The sequence below is a fragment of the Globicephala melas genome, chromosome 11, assembly GCF_963455315.2.
Source record: "Globicephala melas chromosome 11, mGloMel1.2, whole genome shotgun sequence".
Lineage (NCBI taxonomy): Eukaryota > Metazoa > Chordata > Mammalia > Artiodactyla > Delphinidae > Globicephala > Globicephala melas.
The window spans coordinates 79,077,719-79,101,389 of record NC_083324.2 but is presented as its reverse complement, the minus strand read 5'-3'; the positions used below and the strand labels follow the sequence as shown (position 1 = coordinate 79,101,389).

General features: G+C 55.2%; 1 protein-coding gene across 4 annotated transcripts in view; it reads right to left on the bottom strand.

Moving 5' to 3' along the window:
- Positions 1 to 23,100, bottom strand: part of TNXB (tenascin XB) — a 70,461-nt gene extending 47,361 nt beyond the window's left edge. For 3 of the 4 annotated variants that reach the window (XM_070046726.1, XM_060308894.1, XM_070046727.1), the window contains exons 1-7: positions 18,123 to 23,100; positions 17,178 to 17,375; positions 8,765 to 9,175; positions 6,648 to 8,387; positions 6,067 to 6,182; positions 2,384 to 2,540; positions 1,937 to 2,200 (exon numbers count right to left, since the gene is read on the bottom strand). In XM_070046726.1, the coding sequence (XP_069902827.1) occupies positions 1,937 to 2,200; positions 2,384 to 2,540; positions 6,067 to 6,182; positions 6,648 to 8,387; positions 8,765 to 9,167 (2,680 nt within the window). In that variant the 5' untranslated portion in view covers positions 9,168 to 9,175; positions 17,178 to 17,375; positions 18,123 to 23,100. Of the gene's footprint in view, positions 1 to 353; positions 1,116 to 1,936; positions 2,201 to 2,383; positions 2,541 to 6,066; positions 6,183 to 6,647; positions 8,388 to 8,764; positions 9,176 to 17,177; positions 17,376 to 18,122 lie in introns of all 4 variants that reach the window. The other variant, XM_070046725.1, reaches the window with a different exon arrangement.
- Positions 23,101 to 23,671: the final 571 nt, after the last annotated feature.

Below are 23,671 nucleotides of genomic sequence, written 5' to 3'. Positions count from 1 at the left end.
GCTCCAGACACTGCCCCTCCCACCAAATGCCCCTTCTGTTGCCTAGAACAGGATTCCTGGCAGAAGTGTCCTAGGAACCCAAGTGAAAATCAGACAGTCCCAAAGAACAGGTCTCCTTGACCTTGGGTATCCACCAGGACCCTGAGGGTGGAGGTGGCGTCTAGGGACGTGAGAAAGTGCGCTTTGTTGGGGGGGTTCTCTTGGAGCCTGGACCAGGTAGGGCTTGAAGACAGAGCGTGCGGTGGGGTGGCAGCCGGAGCAGTGAGGCAGCGGGAGGAACTCATGGATGCCGACTCCAGTGGCAGGTGAGACTGGGCAGGAGATGGGTGGTCCCGCGGCCCCACCTACACTACCTGTGGTTGTGATGAAGGCGTAGGACTTGGAGGTCTGCCCTGCCCGCACCCCGTGGACCTCCACGTGGTAGGTGGTACCGGGCTTGAGATCTGGCAGACTGACGGTGCGCGTGGTGCCCGGCACGGTCAGCTCCCCGCCGGGGCCCTCTGCGGGCGGCTGGGGCCGCCAGCGCAGCACCACGCGCTCGAAGTAGCCGCGGAGCCCGTCGAGGGACACGAGTAGTGCGCCGTCGGCGGAACTGCCCAGCACCTCGGGCTTGGGGTGGCGGGGAGCAGCCACCCGGTCGACGCCTTCGGGCGAGAGGCCGTAGGTGCCCTGGTTGGAGTCCCGCTTCCAGGTGCCCGAGTCGGGGCTGGAGGTGGGGTGGGAGCGACGGGCCGGGGGTGCGGGGGAGCTGGTGGGGATGGCCGCCGCCAGGCGACGCCGCTGCAGGTATTCGTGGATGTGGCGCGCCACCGACGTGTAGGTCTGGTTGGCCCGCAGTGGGTAGCCGTGAGCCCGCAGGTGGCGCTCCAGGTCCTGCGCGGTGCCGCGGAAGCGGCCCAGCTCGTCCGTCAGGTTGCCCCACGCCCGCCGAGGGGGCTGGGGTAGGTTCGGCCCGGGCCGAGACTCCGCCTCCCCCTCCTCCGCCGGCCGCGAGGGCCGAGGGGGGACTGGTGGGCGCGGGGGCCGCGGGGGCCGCGGGGCCGGGACCGGCCGGGGCCGGGGCCTGGGGGACGGGGCTGGGGCGTGCGCCTCCGGGTGACTGTAGTGGCCTGGTGCTGCCGGGGCGGAAAAAGGGGGAGGGGGAGAGCCGGTCAGTGGCAGCCCCCCACCAATCCCTGCACTCCTCCCCGCGGCAGTTCCTCCCACCGTCCCTCCCACCGTCCCTCCCACCGGAGCCAGAGGCCTCCTCCTGTGCCCCAGCCCCACCTGGAAAGAGAATCAAGAGAAAGGAGTTAGTGTCCCAGGATTCCCTCACCCCGTGCCCTCCAAGCCCGCCACTGTTGGTGCCCTAGAGAGAAGAAACCAGCGGGTGGGGCCCTGTGTCTGAAGGAGAGAAAGGGGAGTGGGAGGAGAGACTGCGAGCTACAGCGAGGTGGGCGTCCCTCTGTCACAGGAAAAGAAAAGAAAGATCCAGGCATCTGTTAAGAGACCTTGAGGGTTAGTGGAAAATTACTGCTGAGACCTAAGTCCCCCAATCCCCAATCCTAAAGTGAACAGGAGTGCTGATCTCTCATCTGCCTAATTCCAATCTCTCCAAGATCTGACCACTGACTGAGCTCAAGGGCTGTCCCTGTGTCCAAGTTTGGATCAGAACCTTCCCCATCTGGGTGGGTCGGACAGCATCTCCTATTTACTGCTTCTTTGCATGAGGCAGCTCCTCCCAAACTCCAGCCCACAGCCTTCCTACAGTACTCCAAGCACCTGAGAACTCCATCTCCGCAGAGCCCTTGGTGCACAGCAAGGCCCCCCAGCAGGTGCTTTGGGACTGCCACACACCCTGTCGGTGCGTTCAGAGCAGCCTGTGAGCCGGACATGTGGACTCCCTAGGAAGTGGCTCCTATGCTCAGAAACTTCCCTAACCCTTGGCCAGCCATACCTGTGTTGGCCCTGACAGAAGCCGGGTAGCTTACTGCCCGGCCCCGCTCGGCAGTGACGGTCACCACGTATTCTACGCCTGGCATGAGGCCGGTCAGCAGCGTCCCGTCTGCCTCAGAGGGCACTTCTAGCCGCACCCTCTGGTTGCCGGCACTGACGTAGGACACCACGAACTGGTCCACCTCGGCCTGGGGGCGCAGCCAGTTGAGCTCCAGCGTGGTTGGCGTCACAGCCACCACTCGGAGGTCCTGGGGGCCATCGATCACTAGCCAGGTCAGAGAGAGGAGGGATCAGGTGGGAGTCTGGATCTGCAGTCACCAGCTTTCCTTCTATGAGCCTTGCCCCCAGCCAATCCCTCCCCTCTGCCCTCTTGGAGGGCATATTCCCAGCCACCCCTCTCAAATCCAGATCTCCACCCAGGACCCCACCCCACAGCCCCAGCTCTCACTGGTGGTGATGGTCTTGGAGGCAGGAGGGCCCCAGCTAGTCCCTCGAAGGGCACGGACAGTGACCTGGTACTCCTGACCGGGGGCCAGTCCTCTCTGGTCATAGGCTGAGGCAGAGCTGGGTACCCGTGCTGTGAATGGGGGGCTCGGCCCCTCTGTCTGCAAGAGAGAAAGCACCAGGTGGATCAGGGCTGCCACTCTCACCCCTGCCGCTCAAGCCCCCTTATCCTTTCTCCAGTTCCAGGCAGGGTCAACATGCGACTGTGTAGAACTTGGCCCTATACAGCTGGGGCGCGTGGGTGGTATCAGCAAACACATGTAGAACACCTACTCCATGCCACGTACTATTCAAGGCGATTTATAGATATGAACTCACTTAATCTGCTTAAGAATCTGATGAGGTAGGTCGTATTATTCCCAATGGACAGATGAGGAAACTGAGGTACAGAAGGATTAAGTGGCTTGCCCAAGGTCACCAACACCAAGAAAGTGGCAGGGATTTAAACCCAGGCAGTGTGACCTCAGAGTCCCCTCTCATGGGCACTACCTTTTTAGCCTGGTCATCAGCTCTCTGCCAGAATTCTGACACATGCCAGGACTCTTCTTCTGGGGAAACAGGAGGAATGGACATTTGTGAGTAGTCTAACAGCCCAGCATTTCGCTGGGCTGTCTATCTAGGACAGCTAATAAAGACGTTCTGTTCTGTTTAGCTATGTTGGCCGCTATGGGGACACCTCCGTTCAGCCAAGTAGGATTGGAAATTTCAGAAGGTGCTCTCCCAAACCAAGAGAATTGTGGGAAAATCCGCATCGTAAATACCAAAGCATAAAACCAGACGAGAGTCCACGTAGAGCCTTCTGGGTTCAGGATGAAGTCAAGCTTTCCTGGGCACACAGGATCCCCAGCCCGCTCCTGCTCACTCTGCCCTAGGGTACCCCATCCTGGGAGGCCTGGGACTGGTGTCAGCTCAAGACCTGTGTGCTTCTCCTCCTTCCCAGAACGTATTCTCTGTCCCCTTATTCCCCCAACACACACACACACACACACACACACACACACACGAATACACATACACACACACACGAATACACATACACACACGCACACACACACGCACACACACACGAATACACATACACACACACACGAATACACACACACACACACACACACACACGCTTTGAGTACTCCCTGATGATGTCTGGTCCTTTCAGCAAGAGAAGCCCACCCCCAGAGTTCTCCTTCTCCCTTCAGACCACCTACATGAACCTTTTAAACGCTTTGTAGTCCCTCCTGAGACCCATTTGGGAACGGTCCCCTGCAAAGTCCCACTGTCAGTCTAAGTCACATCTCTCAGCACCATCTGTCTGGTCTGATGCAGGCTCTCTAGCCAGATGCTAGCAGCTGGTTCTGCCCCTTGGTGAGAGTTTTGGCCGCTTCACTGATGTCATTGGCAAGCTTCTAACTCTATTCTCAATATCAACCTCATGGCCCCAGGTGGGCGACTCCACTTTGGCTGGTCCCTGGAGCTCACCTCATCCTCACCCTGCTTTTCAGACCAGACCAAACAAACTTTTCTCAGGCTGCAAGGGCCTGTGTCCCAATGAAAACGTGGCTTAGCCCGTTTCCAGGCTGCAGAATACACCCAGACAGGGAATACTTGAACGTCTTTCTGTTCGGGGGTTCACCTCCCTCAGTTTCTTCATGCTTTCTCTCACATTCATAGAAGACCTTGCCTTTTGCAAAATAGCAACATTTCTTAAGTTAGTGGTCCTTGGGCTTGGGGTGCACCAGAATCACCTGGAGGGCTTGTTACAACACAGGTTACTGGGCTCTGCCCCCTAGAGCTTCTGACTCAGTAGATCTGGGGGTGGATTCTGACAATTAGCATGTCTAGTGCTCCAGGTGATGCTAATGCTGTAGGTCCAGGGAACACACTTGGAGAACCACTGAGTCAGAGGAACAATGCCACGTATGCAGGGAAAGGAGGAATGTTCCTCTTCTGTGTTCTGAAAATCATTCCAATAACTAGGCGTGTCCCTTAGCCAGGGATAGTAGAGTTTGGGCTTTGAGAGAGAAGTGGTTCTAGAAAAGGGGAGGGGATAAGGTAGAGAGAGGCTTCTAGGAAGATGGCAGTGGCCAGAGGACAGCCAGCTACTGAATGTCCTCTGTGCCAACAGAAATGGATAGAGAGTGCTGGCAAAGGCAAGAGGCACAATTCTAGGGGCCAGCCACAAAAAGCATAGAAAGCACAGTCAGAGGGCCAGTAGCACAGGCTGATGTGGAGTCCAAGGGAGGAGTCTGGGGACCAATCTTACAGGAGCATCTTCCACACCCAGGCTCAGAGAGGACCCAGAATGTGACAGAGGCCCATACCCAGAGCAAAGCAGATGAGCTAAGAGCATGGCCAAGCTGGACCCAGGCCAGCTCAACACCAGCCTGGCCCCACGGAGAGGGAGAAAGCCTAGGGCTGCAGCGGGGAGGCTGCACCCCCTGAGAACACCAAGGATAAGTTCATATTTACTAAGAGCGGGAGATGATGCTACCCTGTAAGCTCCTTCTATCTCAAGTGTTTATTTTACTTCTTCTTTCCCTGAAGTTCCTTAGAAAAGTTCTGTTTAAAAGTCCTACCCTCTCATGGGCTTCCCTGGTGGTGCAGTGGTTGAGAGTCTGCCTGCCGATGCAGGGGACATGGGTTCGTGCCCTGGTCCGGGAAGATCCCACACGCCGCGGAGCGGCTGGGCCCGTGAGCCATGGCCGCTGAGCCTGTGCGTCCGGAGCCTGTACTCCGTCCTCAACAGGAGAGGCCACAACAGTGAGAGGCCCGCGTACCGCAAAAAAAAAAAAAAAAAAAAAGAGTATGTAGTTGAATGTCTTCTTTTTTCCTTCTTTCTTGTCTTCCTTCCTTTTTTCTTTTTTCCTTGTTTATATTTTTTAAAGTTTCTACACTGAGCCTATATGACTTTTATCATTAAAAGTTACTTAAAAAAATCAAATGTGATCAAAATAACTGACAGTTTGTCAGTTATGAACTGACCACAAGTTCATATACGTCAACTCTGAGAAAAGTGCCAGGGTAGCCAGAGTGAGCCGGGGGAACAACTGGGGTCCTCTTTGCTCCCACATTTTGATGGGGTGGGGCACATGCAAAAAGCAGGAGGTATTAGAGGAGGAAAACCAAAAAGTGAAGGATTCAGAGAACAAAGCATTAAGAAAAGGGGAGAAGAAACCAGTGGATTTGGCCTGGAGGGAATGAAGGGTGACGCGATGGCTGATGTCTCCAAATACTTGAAAGCCTATGGTGTAAGACACAGGAAAAGAAAAATTGCGTTCTGACGGCTGGCGAAGGCCCAGCTAGGGCCAATGGATGGATGTTAGAATGGGGCAGATTTGGATCCAGCAATAACAAAAAGAACTGACTACAGTGATGAACAAAAATGGAGTCGGCAGCCTCAGGAAGTCTGAGCTCAAGGTCACCAGAGATGTTCCAGCAGCAGTGGGCCAATGCCGCAGAGGCTTCTGCAGCGGGTGTGGGGCAGAACGAGCAGGCCTTTGGAACAGCTTCGGGAATCAGCCAGCTGCGTGCAACCACCGGTTACCTGGGACTCCTGCTTGAGGTGAGCAGGAGGGAGCCCCCTCCCCGCAGTCCTGCCCACTCAGCCCCCTCTTGGAGCTTGGCTCTCACCGTGGGGATGAACTGAATTTCGTAGGCATCCACATTGCCAGGAGCCCGGGTCCACTCTGTCCGAACCATCGTCTCCTCCAGGAGGTGCATCCTCAGGCCCTCAACGGCTGGCACCTCTGTCCAGGAGAATAGGATGTGAGAAGCTGCTTAGCCCAAGGCACCCCAACCTCCACCATCACAGGCCCCTCCTACTCAGGGCGGCTCTGAGAGATCCACCCAAGCCCTGACTCCTCTCTGGGGGTGGGACAAAGCCGGCAGCGGCCTGAACAGACCTTGGGTCTCATTTACTGCCCCCCATCTCCAGGAACACAAAATCTCCCTAAAAGCAACTAAAGGGGCCCCCAATCTGCTCATCAGAGATCTGAAGGCAGGTCCCGCCTGCAGGCGTGCCCCCATGGTTCTGCAGCCCCTGGTGGACAGTGGCTCCCTGGCTCCCCTGACTGCCCCGCCCCCCACCCCAATATATGCCCCCCCCTTCACTCTTCCTCCAGTTCTCTGGGCTCCTAGGCCTCAGACTCAGGCTTTCCCACTGGCTCCAGTTTTCCAGTCCCTTTTCCCACTGGGAAAGGCTGCCCACTCACCTTCCCCGCAGTCCTCCCCTGCATAGCCATCTTGGCAGACGCAGCTGCCCTCACGACACTCTCCCCGACCGCGGCAGTCCCCGGGGCACGTCTGGATGGCGCAGTCGGGGCCTCGGAAGCCCTCGACGCATACACACTGGCCTGCGCGGCACAGTTCCCGAGGCCCGCAGCCCCCAAGGCAGGCGCTGGCGGGAGGCCCTTCCTGCCCGCAGTCCTCGCCGCTATAGCCCGCGTGGCACACGCACACGCCCTGCACACAACGTCCACGGCCCCAGCAGTCCGCCGGGCAGGTTCGGGTGGCGCAGTAGGGGCCGGTGTAGCCAGAGTCGCACACGCAACGCCCGTCCTCACAGCGGCCGCGCCGGTGACAGTTGGAGGGGCAGGTACGGAGGCTGCAGTCCTCGCCCGTGTAGCCCTCCCAACAGGCGCACACACCATCCTGGCACACGCCGCGCTGGCTGCAGTCGCGCGTGCACCGTCTCACGCCGCAGTCTTCACCCTCGTAGCCGTCGTCGCACACGCATCGCCCCTCCAGACACTGGCCGCGACCTTGGCAACCCCTGGGGCAGCTGCGCACGCCGCAGTCTTCGCCCTCGTAGCCCACGTCGCACAAGCACACGCCATCCTCGCAGCGGCCGCGACCACGGCAGTCCCCGGGACACCGTCGGCTCCCGCAGTCCTCGCCTGTGAAGCCCGGGTTACACACGCAGCGGCCGTCCACGCAGCGCCCGCGACAGTCGCCGGGGCAGGCGCGCGTGCCACAGTCCCGGCCTGTGTACCCGGGCCAACACACGCAGCGGCCGCTCTCGCAACGACCCCGGCCGCGACAGTCCCCGGGACAGCTGCGCACGCCGCAGTCCTCGCCGCTGTAGCCCGCGTTGCACACGCACACGCCGTTCTCGCAGCGCCCGTGGCCCCGACAGTCGCGCGGGCAAGCGCGGGCGCCGCAGTCGGGCCCCGAGTACCCAGGCCAGCACACGCAGCGGCCGTCCTCGCAGCGGCCCCTTTGGTTGCAGTCGCCCGGGCAGCTGCGCACTCCGCAATCGTCCCCGCTGTAGCCTGGGTCGCAGATGCATTCGCCCTCCTCGCAGCGCCCTCGGCCCCGACAGTCGCGGGGGCAGGTCCGCGTGCTGCAGTCCTCGCCCGCGTACCCGGGCCAGCACACGCAGCGGCCGTCCACACAGCGCCCGCCCTCACCACAGTCCCACGGGCAGCTCCGAGAGCCGCAGTCCTCGCCAGCGTAGCCAGGGTCACAGACGCAGCGCCCGTCCTCGCAGCGCCCCTTCTGGCTGCAACCTCGGGGGCAGCTCCTCACCCCACAGTCCTCGCCAGTGTAGCCCGGGTTGCACACGCAGCGCCCGTTCTCGCAGCGTCCCCTCTGGCTGCAGCCCCGAGGGCAGGAGCGCAGGCTGCAGTCGGCCCCGGAGAAGCCCGCGCGGCACACGCACACGCCCTGCACGCAGCGCCCGCGGCCGTGGCAGTCCCCCGGGCAGGAGGGCCAGCTACAGCTGGGGCCGGTGTAGCCAGGGAAGCACACGCAGCGACCACGGACGCAGCGACCCTGATCATTGCAGTCATCTGGGCAGGACCGGGAAGCTGAGGGGGGAGAGGAGGGGGGCGCCGCGGCATCTGTGGGGTCTGAGCAGGTGGGCCCACCCCAGCCTGGCTCGCAGGAGCAGGCACAGCGGCTCAGGTCAAACACGCCATGGAGACTGCAGAGGCTCCGCACGTCCGTCTGGCCTGGAGTAAGAGCAAGAGGTGGGCCTCAGTCTCTCTGCGGGAGCGGCTGACCCTGTATCGTGCTCCTCTGAGTCAGCTTCTCCAGCAGAGCCAGCCTCATTTCCTAAGGCCATCTTAGTTTCCAGCTGCAACTTGTCAGTATATGTGGCCTCCCAGTGCCCTAACATACGCTGGGGAGGAGAGGGCTGACATCTAGTCACGTGGCTCCTATCTCAGAATTGTTCCCGGGCTGCACTCACCGCCCCCAAGGGGGAGGCAGGCATGCCTTTTTCTAACTCATACCGAGGTCCTTTATGGACTAGCAATGCCCACCCAACCCTAACCCACTTCTCCACCTTCCTCTTTTTCTGTGCCCCTTCCTGGGATCATCCGCTCACCTGTGCCAGCCTGGGCAGCAGCAGGACAACATCCCCCAGTGCACTGTTCCTTGAGCCCCTTCACCAGCTCCTCCAGGATCTCCAGCCGGACCCTCAGGGCCTGCACCTCTGAAGCAGGGACGGGGGGCTCAGTGCCTGGGGGACAGCCACAGCTACCTGAATTGGGCAGGTTAATGCGGTGGGTGAACACCACCTGCTTCTCCCCTCCTTCCACGGTGTGCTCATAAAGCTGAGAAGAAGGGCCTCCCACTCCTGGCTGTTCTGTGCGGCCTCCTGGATGGGGAGGAGGCCGTGGGGCTGGGAGTGTCACATTGGACCGTGAAGAGAAAGGCCCTGCTCTGACTGTGCCCAGCAGCACCAGGAGGGCCAGGCTGGAGGTTAGGGAACCTTGGGCTGGCATCATTCAGGAGGCTGCAGGGAGAGAGGGCACATATGAGAGCAGCTTCACAGAGAAGGAGACAAGATGAATGCCCTCCTTCCCCAACACACACACCCATAGTCCCACCACCCACGACTAATCTACCCAACTCACATGTTGGAAAATCCACGTTCAGCCCAACCTTAACGGATACCCTCCTTGGACAGATCTGTCTCTACCTCGTTTTCTGATATCATTTGGTCACCCTGCTCCACCCCCTCCACCCACACTGGTCTGTTTTGCTTGTTCCACAGACACTACAAGATTACATTAGACTAAAGGGCCTTTGCACTCTATGTCTCCTCTGTCTAGGACGTTCTTCACTGAGCTCTCGGAGGCTGTCTCCTTGTTCAGATCTTAACTCACATGTCATTGAGCCCCAGAGGTTTTCCTTGATGCCCCGTTGGAGCAGCCTTTCATCACTCCCCAGCACAGGGTCCTCTGCTTATGTTCGTAAGGCATCTACTGCTGCCTGAATCAACTGTTTGTGTGGCTACTTGTTTATCTTTCTCCCACTGCTAGGATGGGAACTCCTTAAGAACAGGGACCTCATCTGTCCTGGCACTGCTGTACGCCTGTGCCTGGCACGTGGGAGCTATTCAACACATTTTTGTTGAATGGATCAGTGGATGAATATAAAAGACTAATCCTTCCACAAGCACCTGGGTCCCAGCTTCTATTGTCTTTCAGAAACCTTAAGGTGTAGATTATCCTCTCTCTCTTTTATTCAGCCCCTTACTCTCAACTAGATCCTTCCCGTCAGCTTCCCATATGAGCTCAAAAAGCTCCTGTTTAAAACAAAAAACAAAAAAACCCCTCTTCCTCAGGACTTACATTACTGAATATCAAATATCAAAACATTACAAAGGTGCAAGGATAGAGAGAACAGAATAGGGTCCAGAAACAGACCTACACATATGTGGTCACCTGATTAATGAAAAAGGTACCACTGCAGTTAAGAGGAGAATGAATTGTCTTTGTGATAAATGGTCCTGGGTCAAATGAAGATCCACATGGGAAAAAAAAATCTATCTCTACCTTATGTCCACCTACAGAAATTAACTTAAAATGAATATATAGGGAGTTCCCTGGTGGCACAGTGGTTAAGAATCTGCCTGCCAACGCAGGGAACACGAGTTTGAGCCCCGGTCCGGGAAGATCCCACGTGCCACGGAGCAATGAAGCCCGTGCGCCACAACTACTGAGCCTGCGCTCTAGAGGCCATGAGCCACAACTACTGAGCCCACACGCCACAACTACTGAAGCCTGTGCACCTAGAGCCCGTGCTCCGCAACAAAGAGAAGCCAACGCAACGAGAAGCCCGCGCACCGCAACTAGAGAAAGCCCGCGCGCAGCAGCAAAGACCCAACGCAGCCAAAATGAAAAAAAAGAAAAAAAGGATTTCTTAAAACCTAACCGCAAAACTTAACCATAGAGGTCATCAAAAGACACCATTAAGAGAATAAGAAGGCAAGCTACAGAGTGGGAGAAAATAGGTGAGATATGTCAGAATATGAATATATATGTATATAAATTATATATGAAGGGGAGAGTAGGACACAGTTATTGAGAGTGAGAGAGAGGATTAAAATCTAAACTAAAGGCCTCTCACTGTTGTGGCCTCTCCCGATGCGGAGCACAGGCTCCGCACGCGCAGGCTCAGCAGCCATGGCTCACGGGCCCAGCCGCTCCGAGGAATGTGGGATCTTCCTGGACCGGGGCACGAACCCGTGTCCCCAGCATCGGCAGGCGGACTCTCAGCCACTGCGCCACCAGGGAAGCCCAACCCGTTTTTGAAAGTGGCAAAAGAAACAGGCTCTCCAGTAAAGAATATAGCCAAAGGGCCAATTAATATATGAACAATAAACATATGTATGTGTGGAACAAAACCAGTAATCAAGGAAAGGCAAATGAAAACCGCAACAGGATGCCATTAAATATCCACCAGCACGGCTAAAATTAAAGGGACTGTTGTTGCTCAATATTGGCAAGAATGTGAGGCTACTGGAACTCTCATTTATTGCAAGCAGGAGCAGATATTAGTGCAACCGGACTTCCCTGGTGGCACGGTGGTTAAGAATCTGCCTGCCAATTCAGGGGACACAGGTTCAAGTCCTGATCCGGGAAGATCCCACATGCCGCGGAGCAACTGAGCCTGTGAGTCACAACCACTTAGCCTGCGCTCTAGAGCCCGTGAGCCACAACTACGGAACCCATGCGCCACAACTACTGAAGCCCGCACACCTAGAGCCCATGCTCTGCAACAAGAGAAGCCACCACAATGAGAAGTCTGCGCCCCACAATGAAGAGTAGCCCCCACTCGCCACAACTAGAGAAAGCCTGCGCACAGCAATGAAGACCCAACGCAGCCAAAAATAAATAAATAAATATTATTTTAAAAAAAGAAAAAAAGAAAGAAATTAGTGCAACCACTTTGGAAAACCAGTAAGCAGTTTCTACTAAGCCATACAGCCTATAACTTAGCAATTCCACTTGTTGGTAAATATCCAACAGAAACGACTGCGTACATCCTCGAAAAGACATGCACAAGAATGTTCATGGGATTTTTTTCATATTAGCCCAAACTGGAAGCACCTCAAGTGTCCATTAATAGTAGAATGGATAAATAAATTGGGCATAGTCATAAAATGGAATACTATACAAAAACACCCTCTTGGGACTTCCCTGGTTGCACAGTGGTTAGGACTCAGCGCTTTCACTGCTGGGCCCCAGGTTCAGTCCCTGGTCGAGGAAGATCTGCAAGGCGCACGGTGAGGCCAAAACCAAAACAAAACAAATAAACAAACAAAATGAAAAAACACCCTCTTGTTACATGCAACAACATGGACAAATTTCGCACACATAACACTAAGCAAAAGAAACCATACACAAAAAAAGAACGTTGTAAATGATGCTATTTATATGAGGTTCAAAACAGGCAGAGCTAATACAAGATAGGATAGAATTACTAGAAATAGTTTGTACCTGGAACTGGGTGGTGGTTAAACATATGTATACATAATCAAAATTAACTGAGCTATACACTTAAGATATGTGCATTTCACTATATGCACAAAAATATACTTAATACACAAAATATACAAAAATATACTTAAAATTTTTTTCCCCAATCTCACACTCCCTCCAGCCACCACATATTTTTCTTCTCCACTTCCTGGCCATAGTTGTCAAAAGATTTATCTGTACTCGCTATTTCTATTTCCCTATATCCCATGCATGCCTCAATCTGTTCCCACCTGACTTCCCGATCTCCTTTCAACCCAAAGGTTACCAAATAGCCCTCCCAAAGGCCTCCCAATGATCTCAGTGTCACAAAATCTAAAAGACGTTTGTCTTCACCTTACTTGCTCTCTCTCAAAATCACTGGATACTGTTGGCCACATCCTCCATTTTAGAGCATTCTGTATCTGTGCTGTCAACAAGGTAGACAGGAGAGATCACTGACTCTCGAACACTTGAAATGTGGCTAGAGTGACTGAATTTTCTTTAGTATTTTTAACAGCTCCCCAGGTGACTGCAGTGTGCAGCCAGAGTTGAGACCTACTGCAGTAGTCGTCCACCCAGGTACCTTCATCCAGACCCACGACTTTAATTTCCAAACTATACCCCAACATATAAACTCTCTCCTCTTAACTCCAAGCAATATATCCAACCTCCTATTTGGCCTCTCCTCTTGGGCACCTCAAATTCAACATGTCTAAAACTGAACTCAACGTTCATCCTTCCTGTACTGCATCCCCTCTCAGTGTTCTCTACTGCAGCTCATGGCCCCAGCCTCAGTCATCCAGCCTCACGAGCCAGAAACCCAACAGCCTGTTCAACACCACTGTATTTCATCATATTTACCCATATTTTATTGTAAACATCTCTTTAATCTGCTTATATCTCTCCCTCTAAGCATCATTATAGTCCAAGCTACTATCTACCTTTTGCTTGACAACTGCAGTTGCCTCCTGGCTGGTCGCTCTGCTTCCATCCTTGCCCCCTTATAATCTTGCGAAGGCAACTAGAATGTCCCTCTCCCCCTAAAACTCTTCAGTGTCGCCCTTCCGAATACTCTTCAAACACTGACAGACAGCCCTGCAGCATTCGGCCTCTGCTGACCTCTCCCACCTCATCCCCCATAAGACTTCCCTCCCTCTCTCCACTCCAGTCTCACTGGCCTTAAGTCCCCCACACTCTTCCCAGCCCCGGACCTTTGTATCTATGGTTTCCTCTATGTGGAATGCTCTTCCCTTTTTTCTTGGCTTCCTCATCCTTCAGGTGTCAACCCCACATCACTTCCTCAGGAAACCTTTCCTGCCCAGGTCAGGTTCCCCCTGTCACGTGACATCACAGCATTGTGTAACTCCCATTTGTAGTATTTATGACAATTTATAATCATACATTTATTTGCGGGATTATTTTATTACTTCCTTGCCCACACTCAATCTTGCCTGCTAGACTGTAAGGTCCATGGGGGCACGCGTAGCACCTGCTTCTTTTCTTGGCTGCTATATCCTTGCATCTGGCACATAGTAAGTGCTTGATAAATACTTATTGACTATATAAATATTTAGTCAATTTACATAGCTCAACTTAAGCCCAGGACTAGCATCAGGGCTGGAACCAAGGACAGGACCAAGGTCAGGGCTAGGACCACGGACAGTGTCTGGGGCTGTAAGTTGGTTAGAAAGAGCAGCTGGGGCAGATGCTGACCAGGGAGCAGGCCAGGTGTGGATCCTGGCAGGGCTGCATGGTACAAGCACTTTGGAAAACCATTTGGCACAATCTACCAACTCTACTAGAGCTATATGCCAACCCTATGACCTGGCACTTCCACTCCAAGGAATATACCCACCACAGCAGTACTACTCATAATAGCCTCAAACTGGGAACTACCCAAATGTCTCACATAGGTAGAATGGATTAAATAAAGTGTGGTTTGTTCACACAGTGGAATGAAATAAAGCAACGAGAACAAGCTACAACTATATGCAATAACATGGATGGGTCTCCCTAACATGGGGTGGAGCAGAGAAGTCAGACACAAAAGAGAATGTGCTGAAACATTCTATTTGTGTGAGGTTTGAGTCTAGACAACGTTAAGCGTCAACTGGTAGTGTTACAAGTCAGAAGTGTGGCACTCTCGGGGGAGTAGTGACCAGAGGGGCATGGTGGGGAAATTCTGCGGCGCTAAGAACATCCTGTTTCTTGATCTCAGTGCTGGTTACCAAGTTGTGTTTGTTTGTGGAATCCACTGAGGCAAGAATTGGGGAGCACAGGGAGACAAGGGTTAGAGAGGAAAGGTAGTGGGGCACTCGGGGTGAACCAGGAGAGGGGGCTATGGTAACAGAGGAGTGTGCAGGGGGCAGGTTCAGGCGAAGGGTTAAGGAGAGGTGTTAGCAGGTGCCCAGTTCTTCCAGACCAGAGAGGCTGGAGTGGGAAGGAGGGCAGGATGAGTGGTGGGAATGCTGACTGGTGAGGAGGGAAGGGACTGTGACCCGCACCTCCTTGCAACACGCACACATTTCCTGGCTTCCTACACTTAAAATTCTCCTCTGAGTCTGAGAGAAAGAAGTTTCCGGGGCTACCAGCCATCATACCCCGCCACCACCCCACGAGAGATGGAAGGGAGCTGGACTAAGGGACAGAGCGTTTCCACACTGAGAGGCACCCTGCCCGACAAAACCTGGGCAGAGAGACCTGGCAGGCACAGAGCTGCCCTTCCCTCGGCCCCTCAGCCCTTCTCTCAGCTTGGAGTGTAGCCTTGGGCATGAGGTGGGCTCTGACCTAAGCCTAAGTGGCCCTGTGTCTAAGGCCGTGCACATCACCGGGTGCGTGCACACACAAATACACGTACACAGACAAATGGACTCATGTGCGCTCCTCCACAAATACAAATATGAACACACTTCTTGTACACGTATACTCGTATTTATCCAAAGAAGCTTGCATCTTTGCAGGCACACACACATAATCTTCTCTTCACATTTCCTCCACACCTAGTCATTGGCTGATGCCTAAAAAAAGCTGATTTCTCACTGGCTCACAGGGCAGCTATGTGAGTCAAAGAACTTAGTTGGAGTGAGGGGAACCACACAGGAGGCCCTTCTCCAGTGGGGAGCAGAGGATACAGGGTGCCCCACACCCGGGAGGCCTTTGGGAGCTGTCCAGTCTCCCTACCCCAACAATCAAATCCTGCATCTCTCCCCACGTGGTGGGGGGAAGGGGCAGGGTCTCTGCAGCAGGAAGGAAAGCAGCAGGAAAGCAGTGAAGCTGGTCTGAGAAGAGAGGAGTTGCCCCCACAGGCCACACCCCCAGAGCCTCCTTCCCAGTACCCATCTCTGGCCGGGTCTCCACCACCCCCCAGCTCCCCATTCCCAAGTCTTGGAAGAATCCCGCTCCTCTCTCAGCACTAGGAAAGCAGAAAACTTGGGTGTCCCTTGTGTTTCCCCCTCATCACCCTCCCCTACCGCTGCATCTGGGGTGCCTCATCTTCTCGGCATCCTCCCCAGCGTTGGAGGGCTGGCAGGGACGGGGGGGGGGGCATCTTCCCAAAAGCTATGACTCAGCATGCAGGCTATTCATGTCGTGGCCAACTTTGACACTTCGCTCATCAGGGACTGTAGGTCCCAAGAAGTGGGGAGAGGGGCTGGCTTCCGTGAGGGAGGTTCCAAAAGTGGAGGATTTTGGCCCCATCCCCATGCTTTTCTCTGTTCCTCATGGCACAAGAGGAGTGAAGGTAGAAGGATTCCAGGACTGTGAGATGAAGGAGGGAGATGAGGGCGGGCTCCAGATACTGGGTTGGAACCAGGTGACCAGGAGATACCGGGAGAGGGGGGAGTTGGAGGATCCAGATGCCCCTTACTCTGGGGAGCTAATGGGCCAGAGAAATGGGAAAATTAAAAGAAAGGACTTCCGGACCCCCAGGGGGAAAGAGTTTTGGGGGCAGTGAGAGATAGAAGGTGGGTTCTGGTCGCACTGAGAGACCAGGACTGAAGGGAAAGGAAGGTTGAGGAATTGAGGTGCTGGGTCCCCAGGGCTTTGGAGGCAGGGCCAGGGAAAGAGGGGAGGGGCCGAGGGTCTGGGAAGTGGGCGGGGATTGGAAGCCGACAGACAGCAGCTGCGGTGTTTCCATGTTTCCGAGTTGTTTCCCAGTAGTTCCTCTCAGTTCCATTTCCAGTTGTTTCCAAGCCATTAAATTCTTTCCAGGCGAGATAAGGGTCCCGCCTGTCCCACCCAGGGTGTGTCACGTGTAGGGGGGAGGTTCAGACGAACAGAAGCAGGAGAGCCTGGAAGGGGGATGGAGCGAAGACGGAGCCCCTGTGCCCCTGGAGGCATCTCTCAGTCGTCACAGCCCCGCTGAACCGTGAGTCATGGGTGCAAAGCTCTCTGCCAAGAACAAGTTTTAGGATTCTCTCTGCAGACTCCGTGCCCTTCCCAGACCTGAGAGTCCTGACTCTGCTTCATTTCAGCACTTCCTAAAGGCTCCAGACCCCCAGAACTCCCTCCCGGGCCTTGCAGTCCACGTGCTGCCACCTGGGGAGTCCCCACCTGGGTGCTCAAAGAAGCTCCCTAGGGCACCTTCCTGGAGCTCCGGCTCAGCGGTTCCAGCCAGAGCGCTTGGGGTTCCACCAGCACTTTCCTCCTGAGGTTCAGCTGGCCACCAGCTCCAGCAACTCCAGGGCCCAGAGTCCCGGCTCACCGATAACCACCTCCACCTTGGTGCCATGCCTAGTCCTGTCCAAACCCCAGCATCTGCCTCGCCCCCACCCCTCACCAACACCCACACTGACTTGTCCTCCCAGACACACCCTCCACAGGGAGTCCAGTCCCCAGCGCATGGTCCTATTCCTTCTGCCCCGACGGAAAGTCCCCGCTCTGGGAGGCTCTCCTGGGAGGCTCTCCTGCCAACCTTCACCTGGGGTGGGGGGACCGAAGTCCCCGCCTCTCCCGGCTCCTCCTTCCTTCTCCCAGAGTGCCGTTCCTTACCTGAGTAACAAGCGGCTGCGGTGTCTCTGCACCTGCTCTGTCCCCGACCTTGGGAAGGGGGTTCTCGGGGCAGGGTGGGTGGGCGCCCCTTGGCAGCCCTGGGCTCCTGGATGTCCCTTTGCTTGTTCCCTGCAGCAGGGGCTCACCGAGCCGCCACCCGACCGTCGATCTGGGCTGCGACAGTGAGAAGGAGGGAGTCTGCAGCGAGCAGGGGGAGGAGAAGGGGAGGACCAGCATGAGGTCAGGGAGGGGAGCGGAGATAGGGCAGGTCCTCCCGCCCTCCCATCCCTGCCAGACCCTCCCAACGTCATCACATGCCACCCCTCCTCTCCCCCCGCCGTCATCCCGACCCCCCCGACGCCCCCCATCTGGGATCACTGGTCCCTCATCTCACCCCCTCCAGCCCTCGTCCAACCTCCCACATCCTTTCCTTATCCCATTTTTACCCTTCCTCCTCGCCCTAATTTCTGTCCAACTTGACAGCCCCATCCTCATGCCACTTCTCCTTTTCCCCCACCATTTCTCCACATGTTGCCCCTGTTCTATGTTTTCTCCTCTCTAGCAACACCCTTTCCCATGTCCAGGCCCTCTCCCTCCTCCCTCCCCTGCACCTCCCCACCTCTTCCCAGCTGCCACAGTGCTCCAGCTTGGATCTTGCCCCATCTGTCTGTTGCCCAGTACCCACTCCTTCATCCCCCAACCAATTATCTCCCGGCAGGGCAGGGAGCATAGGGGATGAGTGGCAGGAGGAAACCTCCCTCCCAAGCCTACATCTCTCTCCAACAGGGGCCTTCCCTTGTCCCCACCTCTGCCCCTGCCCGGCCCCATTGCTGCCACCTGCACTCTCCCCTTTTCTTGCCTTGTCCCCGTGCTGCCTCTCCCCATCTGTACTGTTCAATCTCTGGTTCTGGGCTCGGGATCAAGGACCCCTTTTCATTCTCTCACCTCAGCAAATTCCTGGAGAAATGACGGATGAGGCTTGGGCACTGGCTGGACAAGGGCTTGGCTGAAGACCAGGACATAGGAGACTTGGGAAAGAAGGTGGGGTTCAAGGGAGACAGGGAAGGGAAGCCCGAAAGTTAGGAGGTTTAGGGATGGAGAAAGAGCAAAAGGCAGGTGCAGATATGGGGGTGGGGGCACAAATGGTGAGGTGACGTTCTGGAAAGTGGAAGAGGGCTAATGTCTGGGTGCTGCAGGGGAGCAGGGGTAGGGAGAGAGGCATGGGCTGGAGGAAGAGGTCACTTTGATATCGGGCAGAGACAGGAAGACTGACCAGAGGGCAGGGTGGCAGACACACCCACATCAGGCTGCTGGGCTGCTTCTCTGGTCTCATTTCCCCATGTGCTTTGCCACTCTGACAAGGGGCTGAAAAGGAGACTTTGGCCAGATGAGAAATATCCAGGCTGAGGGAGACCCCATCCCAGGCTTCACACGGAGGATAAAGTTCTTGCCACCCAGCTACAATCCTCACCATTGAGGAGTAGCTTGGTCAAGTCACAGGTCATGGGTGAAAGGGACGGGCAGGAGGCTGTGTGTGCCCGATTCTGCCGCTTGTGTTGGGGCACAGGTGTCCGTACCCTGGTCAGGTCCCCAGGGTCGTGGGTGTGGTGATCCTGGGTCAGGGTGCGCTGGCCCAGCACCTGGCTGTGCCCTATGCCCTGTGAACTCCCACTGGCTGAGGGCGAAGGCTTGCATGTTCCCTCGCGTGGGTGTCCCCGTGTGTCCGTGTGTCTGGGTGTGTGTGTGGCTGGTTTTTTTTTAGTGGCTTTGATGGGGAGGATGAAATCAGCTTCTTGGATAGAGCTGGGCTCAGCCTCCTTCCTCTGCCTTGGCCCGAAGCCCCCAGAGCCTGGAATAGGTAACAGCTTCCCTCAGATCTCCAGGCAGGGGTTGGGGGAGAGGAGATGAAAGGACGAAGGAGGGTCTGAAACAGCATTATGTGGAGAGAGCAGACTGCAGAGAACAGATATTCTCTGATACCACAGATTCTAGTAATTCTAATGGTCATATCCTTTTTTTTTTTTCTTTTTGGTCCTATACCCTGTCTTTGTTTTATTTATTTTTTGTTTACTTTTAAATTTTTATTTTATTTATTTTTTTGGCCACACCACATGGCATGTGGGATACTAGTTCCCCAACCCGGGATCGAACCCACACCCCCTGCAGTGGGAGCATGGAGTCTTAACCACTGGACCGCCAGAGAAGTCCCTTGGTTTTATTATTTAGGAAGTATGGTCACCACAGGTATACTTGGCCCAGACAGTGACCAGAAGACCCTGGAGAGAAAGAAGCAAGAGCTGAAAGGATGGCCCTGGGGTGTTTTGGAAGTCCACTTCTGAGGGGAGACGGGATGCCAGAGTCAGAGAAGGGTGCGGGACTCCAGACATTCACAAGCTCACAGGGCATTAGAAGAAGCCACTGGAGGCCTGACAGACATAATTCCAGGTTCTGAGATAATCATTACCCAAAATGTCATCCACGCCCTGGATTTCAGGCTCTTGGAGGAGCTTATGTCTTATATATGTTTGCATTTTATCAGAAAAGCACTGGGCCTCGCATAGAGCAGGTGCTTCATAAACGCCTGTCAAGGGCTTCCCTGGTGGCACAGTGGTTAAGAATCCGCCTGCCATTGCAGGGGACACAGGTTCGAGCCCTGGTCCAGGAAGATCCCGCATGCTGCGGAGCGACTAAGCCCGTGCGCCACAACTACTGAAGCCCGCGCTCCACCACAAGAGAAGCCACCGCAGTGAGAAGCTCACCCACCGCAACGAAGAGTAGCCCGCGCTCTCCACAACTAGAGAAAGCCCGCGCGCAGCAACGAAGACACAACGCAGCCAAAAATTTTATAACTAAAATAAATAAATAAATGCCTGTCAATACTGAGCTGTGAAATGACTGGGAGAGGAGGGTGTGGCAAGAGTGTCTGGCAGGGAGCCCCAGGGCAAAGGCAGGGAAGTCCAGTGGTCAGAGACGGCTTGCCTTCACTGAGGTGTCCCAGGCGATGGGCAGAAAGAAAGGCTGGGGTCTTAGCAAGAGCCGTCTGCATGCTCTGGCTGTTCTCTGAATCCTCAGTCCAGGTGTCTTCAGCTCTGGACCTCCATCCTTGAATGAAGCTCCAAGTTCCTGTCCTACCCTCAGGAGGATAAGGCATAAAAGGCACAGCAAGGAAGGAAAGGGAAAGCCAAGGAGGAGTCAAGGAAGACACAGAAGAGTAAGGGCAACTGAGGGCAAGGGCCTGAAGGATGGGGAGAGGGAGCAAAGAGAGGCCAGGGGCTGCGATCCAAGGAAGCAGTCCCAGACTCGGGAAGATAGAAAACAGTTGTACTGGGCTTCCGTTTACAAAGCCCTTCCTACACCGCAGCACGTTATTAATCCCACTTTGTGCTGAGGAAACAGAGGCTCTTAGATATTAAGGGACTTGTCCTGGGGACTTCACTAGTGGTGGTGAAGGTGGGCCTCAGCCCAGGTTTTCTGATTTCAAAGCCTGTATTCCTCCCCTCCCACAAGAACAGCCCCAGAGAGACTGAAGACTTAGGGAAGAAATAAATGAAGGGGCTTCCGATGGACTTGTTTGAGAAGAAAGGGTGGGTGATGTGGATTTTTGAAACTTCTTTCCACATCCAGTTTTTATGTAGATTCAGAAGAAATTGCCAAGTATAAGTCAGGGGGCGGGCAACGCTCCATTATTGAGATCTGGGGGGAGGGAGATGGTGAGGAAGGGGAATGTGGAGAGAAAAGATTGAGGCTGAGATTAAAGATGGGAGAGAACTAAGAGGTCGGGGCTGAAAAGGGGGCAAGAGAGCCACAGGAGGAAGGGTTTGGACCCTTAAAACTTCCTTTGCCTGGAGACATGGGTGTAGGGCAAAGGGAGGGGGGAGGACATTTCTATCTCATGACAAAAGAAAGTCACACAATTATTTTGTTCTCTGCTCTGGGGCGGGTGGGCGCCCATATTTACCAGAGGGACCGAGGTCGCTGTAGCAACCACACATCTGGGCCCCGGAATCCAGATGTGCTATATCCAGAAGCCATAGCAGAACGATGAGGCAAACATGTGAGGCTCTCCAGTGCTGGCCCCACAGCTGGGAAGAGGACAGAGGACCGGAGTGGGGAGGTGAAGGGAGAAGGGGGGGCAGAAGGAGGAGGAGAGGGCTGAGGCGGGGAGAAGAGAGGAAGTCATGGAAGGGGACAGGGAATGTGGACAAAGGAGTGGAAAGGGCCATGGAAACGGGGTGGTGCACACAGGGTTCGCAGCAGGAGGAGATGAGAAGACCCAGAAAAAAGGAAGGGAGCAGACAGTGAAGCAGAGGGGGAGGAAGGGAAAAATACAAGAACTGGGAGAAACAAACAGGTGAACAAAGAATAAAGGGTCTGAAAGAGAAGGTGATGACTCGTGGTGGGTAGAGGGCAAAGAAAGGCAGGAAAGAAGTCTAGAGAAAAAGAAGAGGGAGAGACAGTGGGTCAGGGGTCATAAGAGGAACGAAGGGCAGACTCTGAGGAAGGAAAGCAGCAGAACTGAAAGATAAAGAGGGTCTGAGCCAGAAGGGGGCCAACAGGAGGTGCAGGAGTGACAATGGCCAGCATGCTGCGGTGGCCTTCGACAGGGCTGCAGCTGGAGACCCACGTGGGCCTGAAGGGCGGCAGACTGACCTGCCTTCCCCCTCCACAGCACACCCACTCTCCACACCTCTCCTGGTCCTTCCCACCACCCATGCCCTTGGCCAAGAGTCTGACTCTCGGTTCACACCACAGTGCCAGCTGTCCCTTGCCACTAAGCCAGAGGAGCTGTCTGCCCCACCCCAGAGCACCCAGTCTGAGATGCCAGTACTTCAAGCACTTTCCTGAGCTGGGGTCAGGAAAGAGAAAAAGCGATGGGACAATGAAACAGTGATGGACCCAGATGGGAGAAAAGCGGAACTGAGGAGAAAAGGACAATGTAAATGGAGGGAGAAAGGAGCAGGGGAGGAGAGAAAAGTGTGTCCACTAGGGACCAGGCAGCCTGCACATCATCTTTCCTCCCCACACCAACCCTGAGAAGTAGGTAGGAGTACCCCATTTTACAGATGAGGAAACTAAGGCTCAGAGTGTTTGTTACCTACCAAGGACACCCACTAACAAAAGGCAAAGCAGGGGCTCCAACTCAGGTGCTCTCCCTCCAAAATCCCTGTTCTCCTTGCACTCACTGCCTGGATAAGGCTGGAAACAGCTGGAGGGACCTTGGGACAGGAAGTGCTGGCGGAGAAGCCAGGGCTGCCCTCTGGAGGGAGGAGAGGCCTAGTTCCTGGGGGCCCTAGGTTCCAGGTTGCCATAGTTACTTGGTCTGTTTTCACCCCAAACACAGTAATGGGGAAGCGGGGGAGCCTGGCTGAACACGTGAGGTTCTTCCCGCTTTCAGCCCTCGGCTTATGGCCCGGGCAGCCCCTGTCCAGCCACCTGGGCATTGAGCCCAGGCCTAGCCCACACCCTCCCGCTGACCCAGGACACTCCTGCAGGGCCAGGCCCGTGGTGCTGCTGGACAGGAGCTGCTGATGGAGATCCCCCCGAGGCTGAGTGAGACTCGGCCCCTCACACGTTGCCCTGTTCCCCTTCCTCCTAATTAGAAAACACAGCCTTTCCTGCTGGCCCCGTGCTCCTCCTTTTCTCTCAACTGGACTCTCATGTTTTAGTTTCCTCCAGTTTAGGGCTAAGGAGATGCTCCTCAACGTGCCCCTTCCCTCCAAACACTGCCCCCTTCTCCACTGTGTCTCCTTTCTGGGCTCACAGCCCCTGGCCCCACCTCCACTGTTAGTTCAAGCTGCTAGTCCTGGAAAGCAAGGTGGGGGAGAACCTGCAAGAATGCACAGGACCCAGGGAGGACGCTCACCCTGAAGGGCGTGGGGCCCCCTGTCCTTCCTGTTTACTCAGACACATTCTGGGAGCTGCATCCTCCAGCCTGTCACGCCATGGGACAGCCCTCCCCCACTCCCCCACTCCCCCGCTCCCCCGCTCCCCCGCTAGACAGCAGACATACCCGCCTTGCAGGGGTGGGGATAAGGGGATGACGTGAGCTCTGCGATCACACACCCACCCCACCCCAGAGCCAGCCATGTCTTCAGTACTTGATTCTCTGAACACTGGCCCTATGCAAGTCACTTTCCCCAGAATTCCCCGTCACGAGCCAGTTAGGCAGGCACCATTCCTTCAACTCCCTCCAAGTTGTTTATTTAATAATAAAAAAGAAGATATGCACATACATACACCTGACCTCCCTCCACCTCTCCTCCTTGACTCTCAGGAACTAGCTCCAAAATGTAAAAACTTCCCTAGTCCCGCCTGGGGACTAAATTCCCACCTCCACCCCCCAAACAGAAACAAAAGAATAAAGAGTGTACAGGAGCCCACCTACCCCAAAACTTAAGCTCATTCAACACCCTCAAAGAAAGAAGCAGGGACACGGGGTTCACAGAAGTGAGAGGAGCCCTATATTCCAAAAAGGGGTGAGAAGAGAGGAAAAC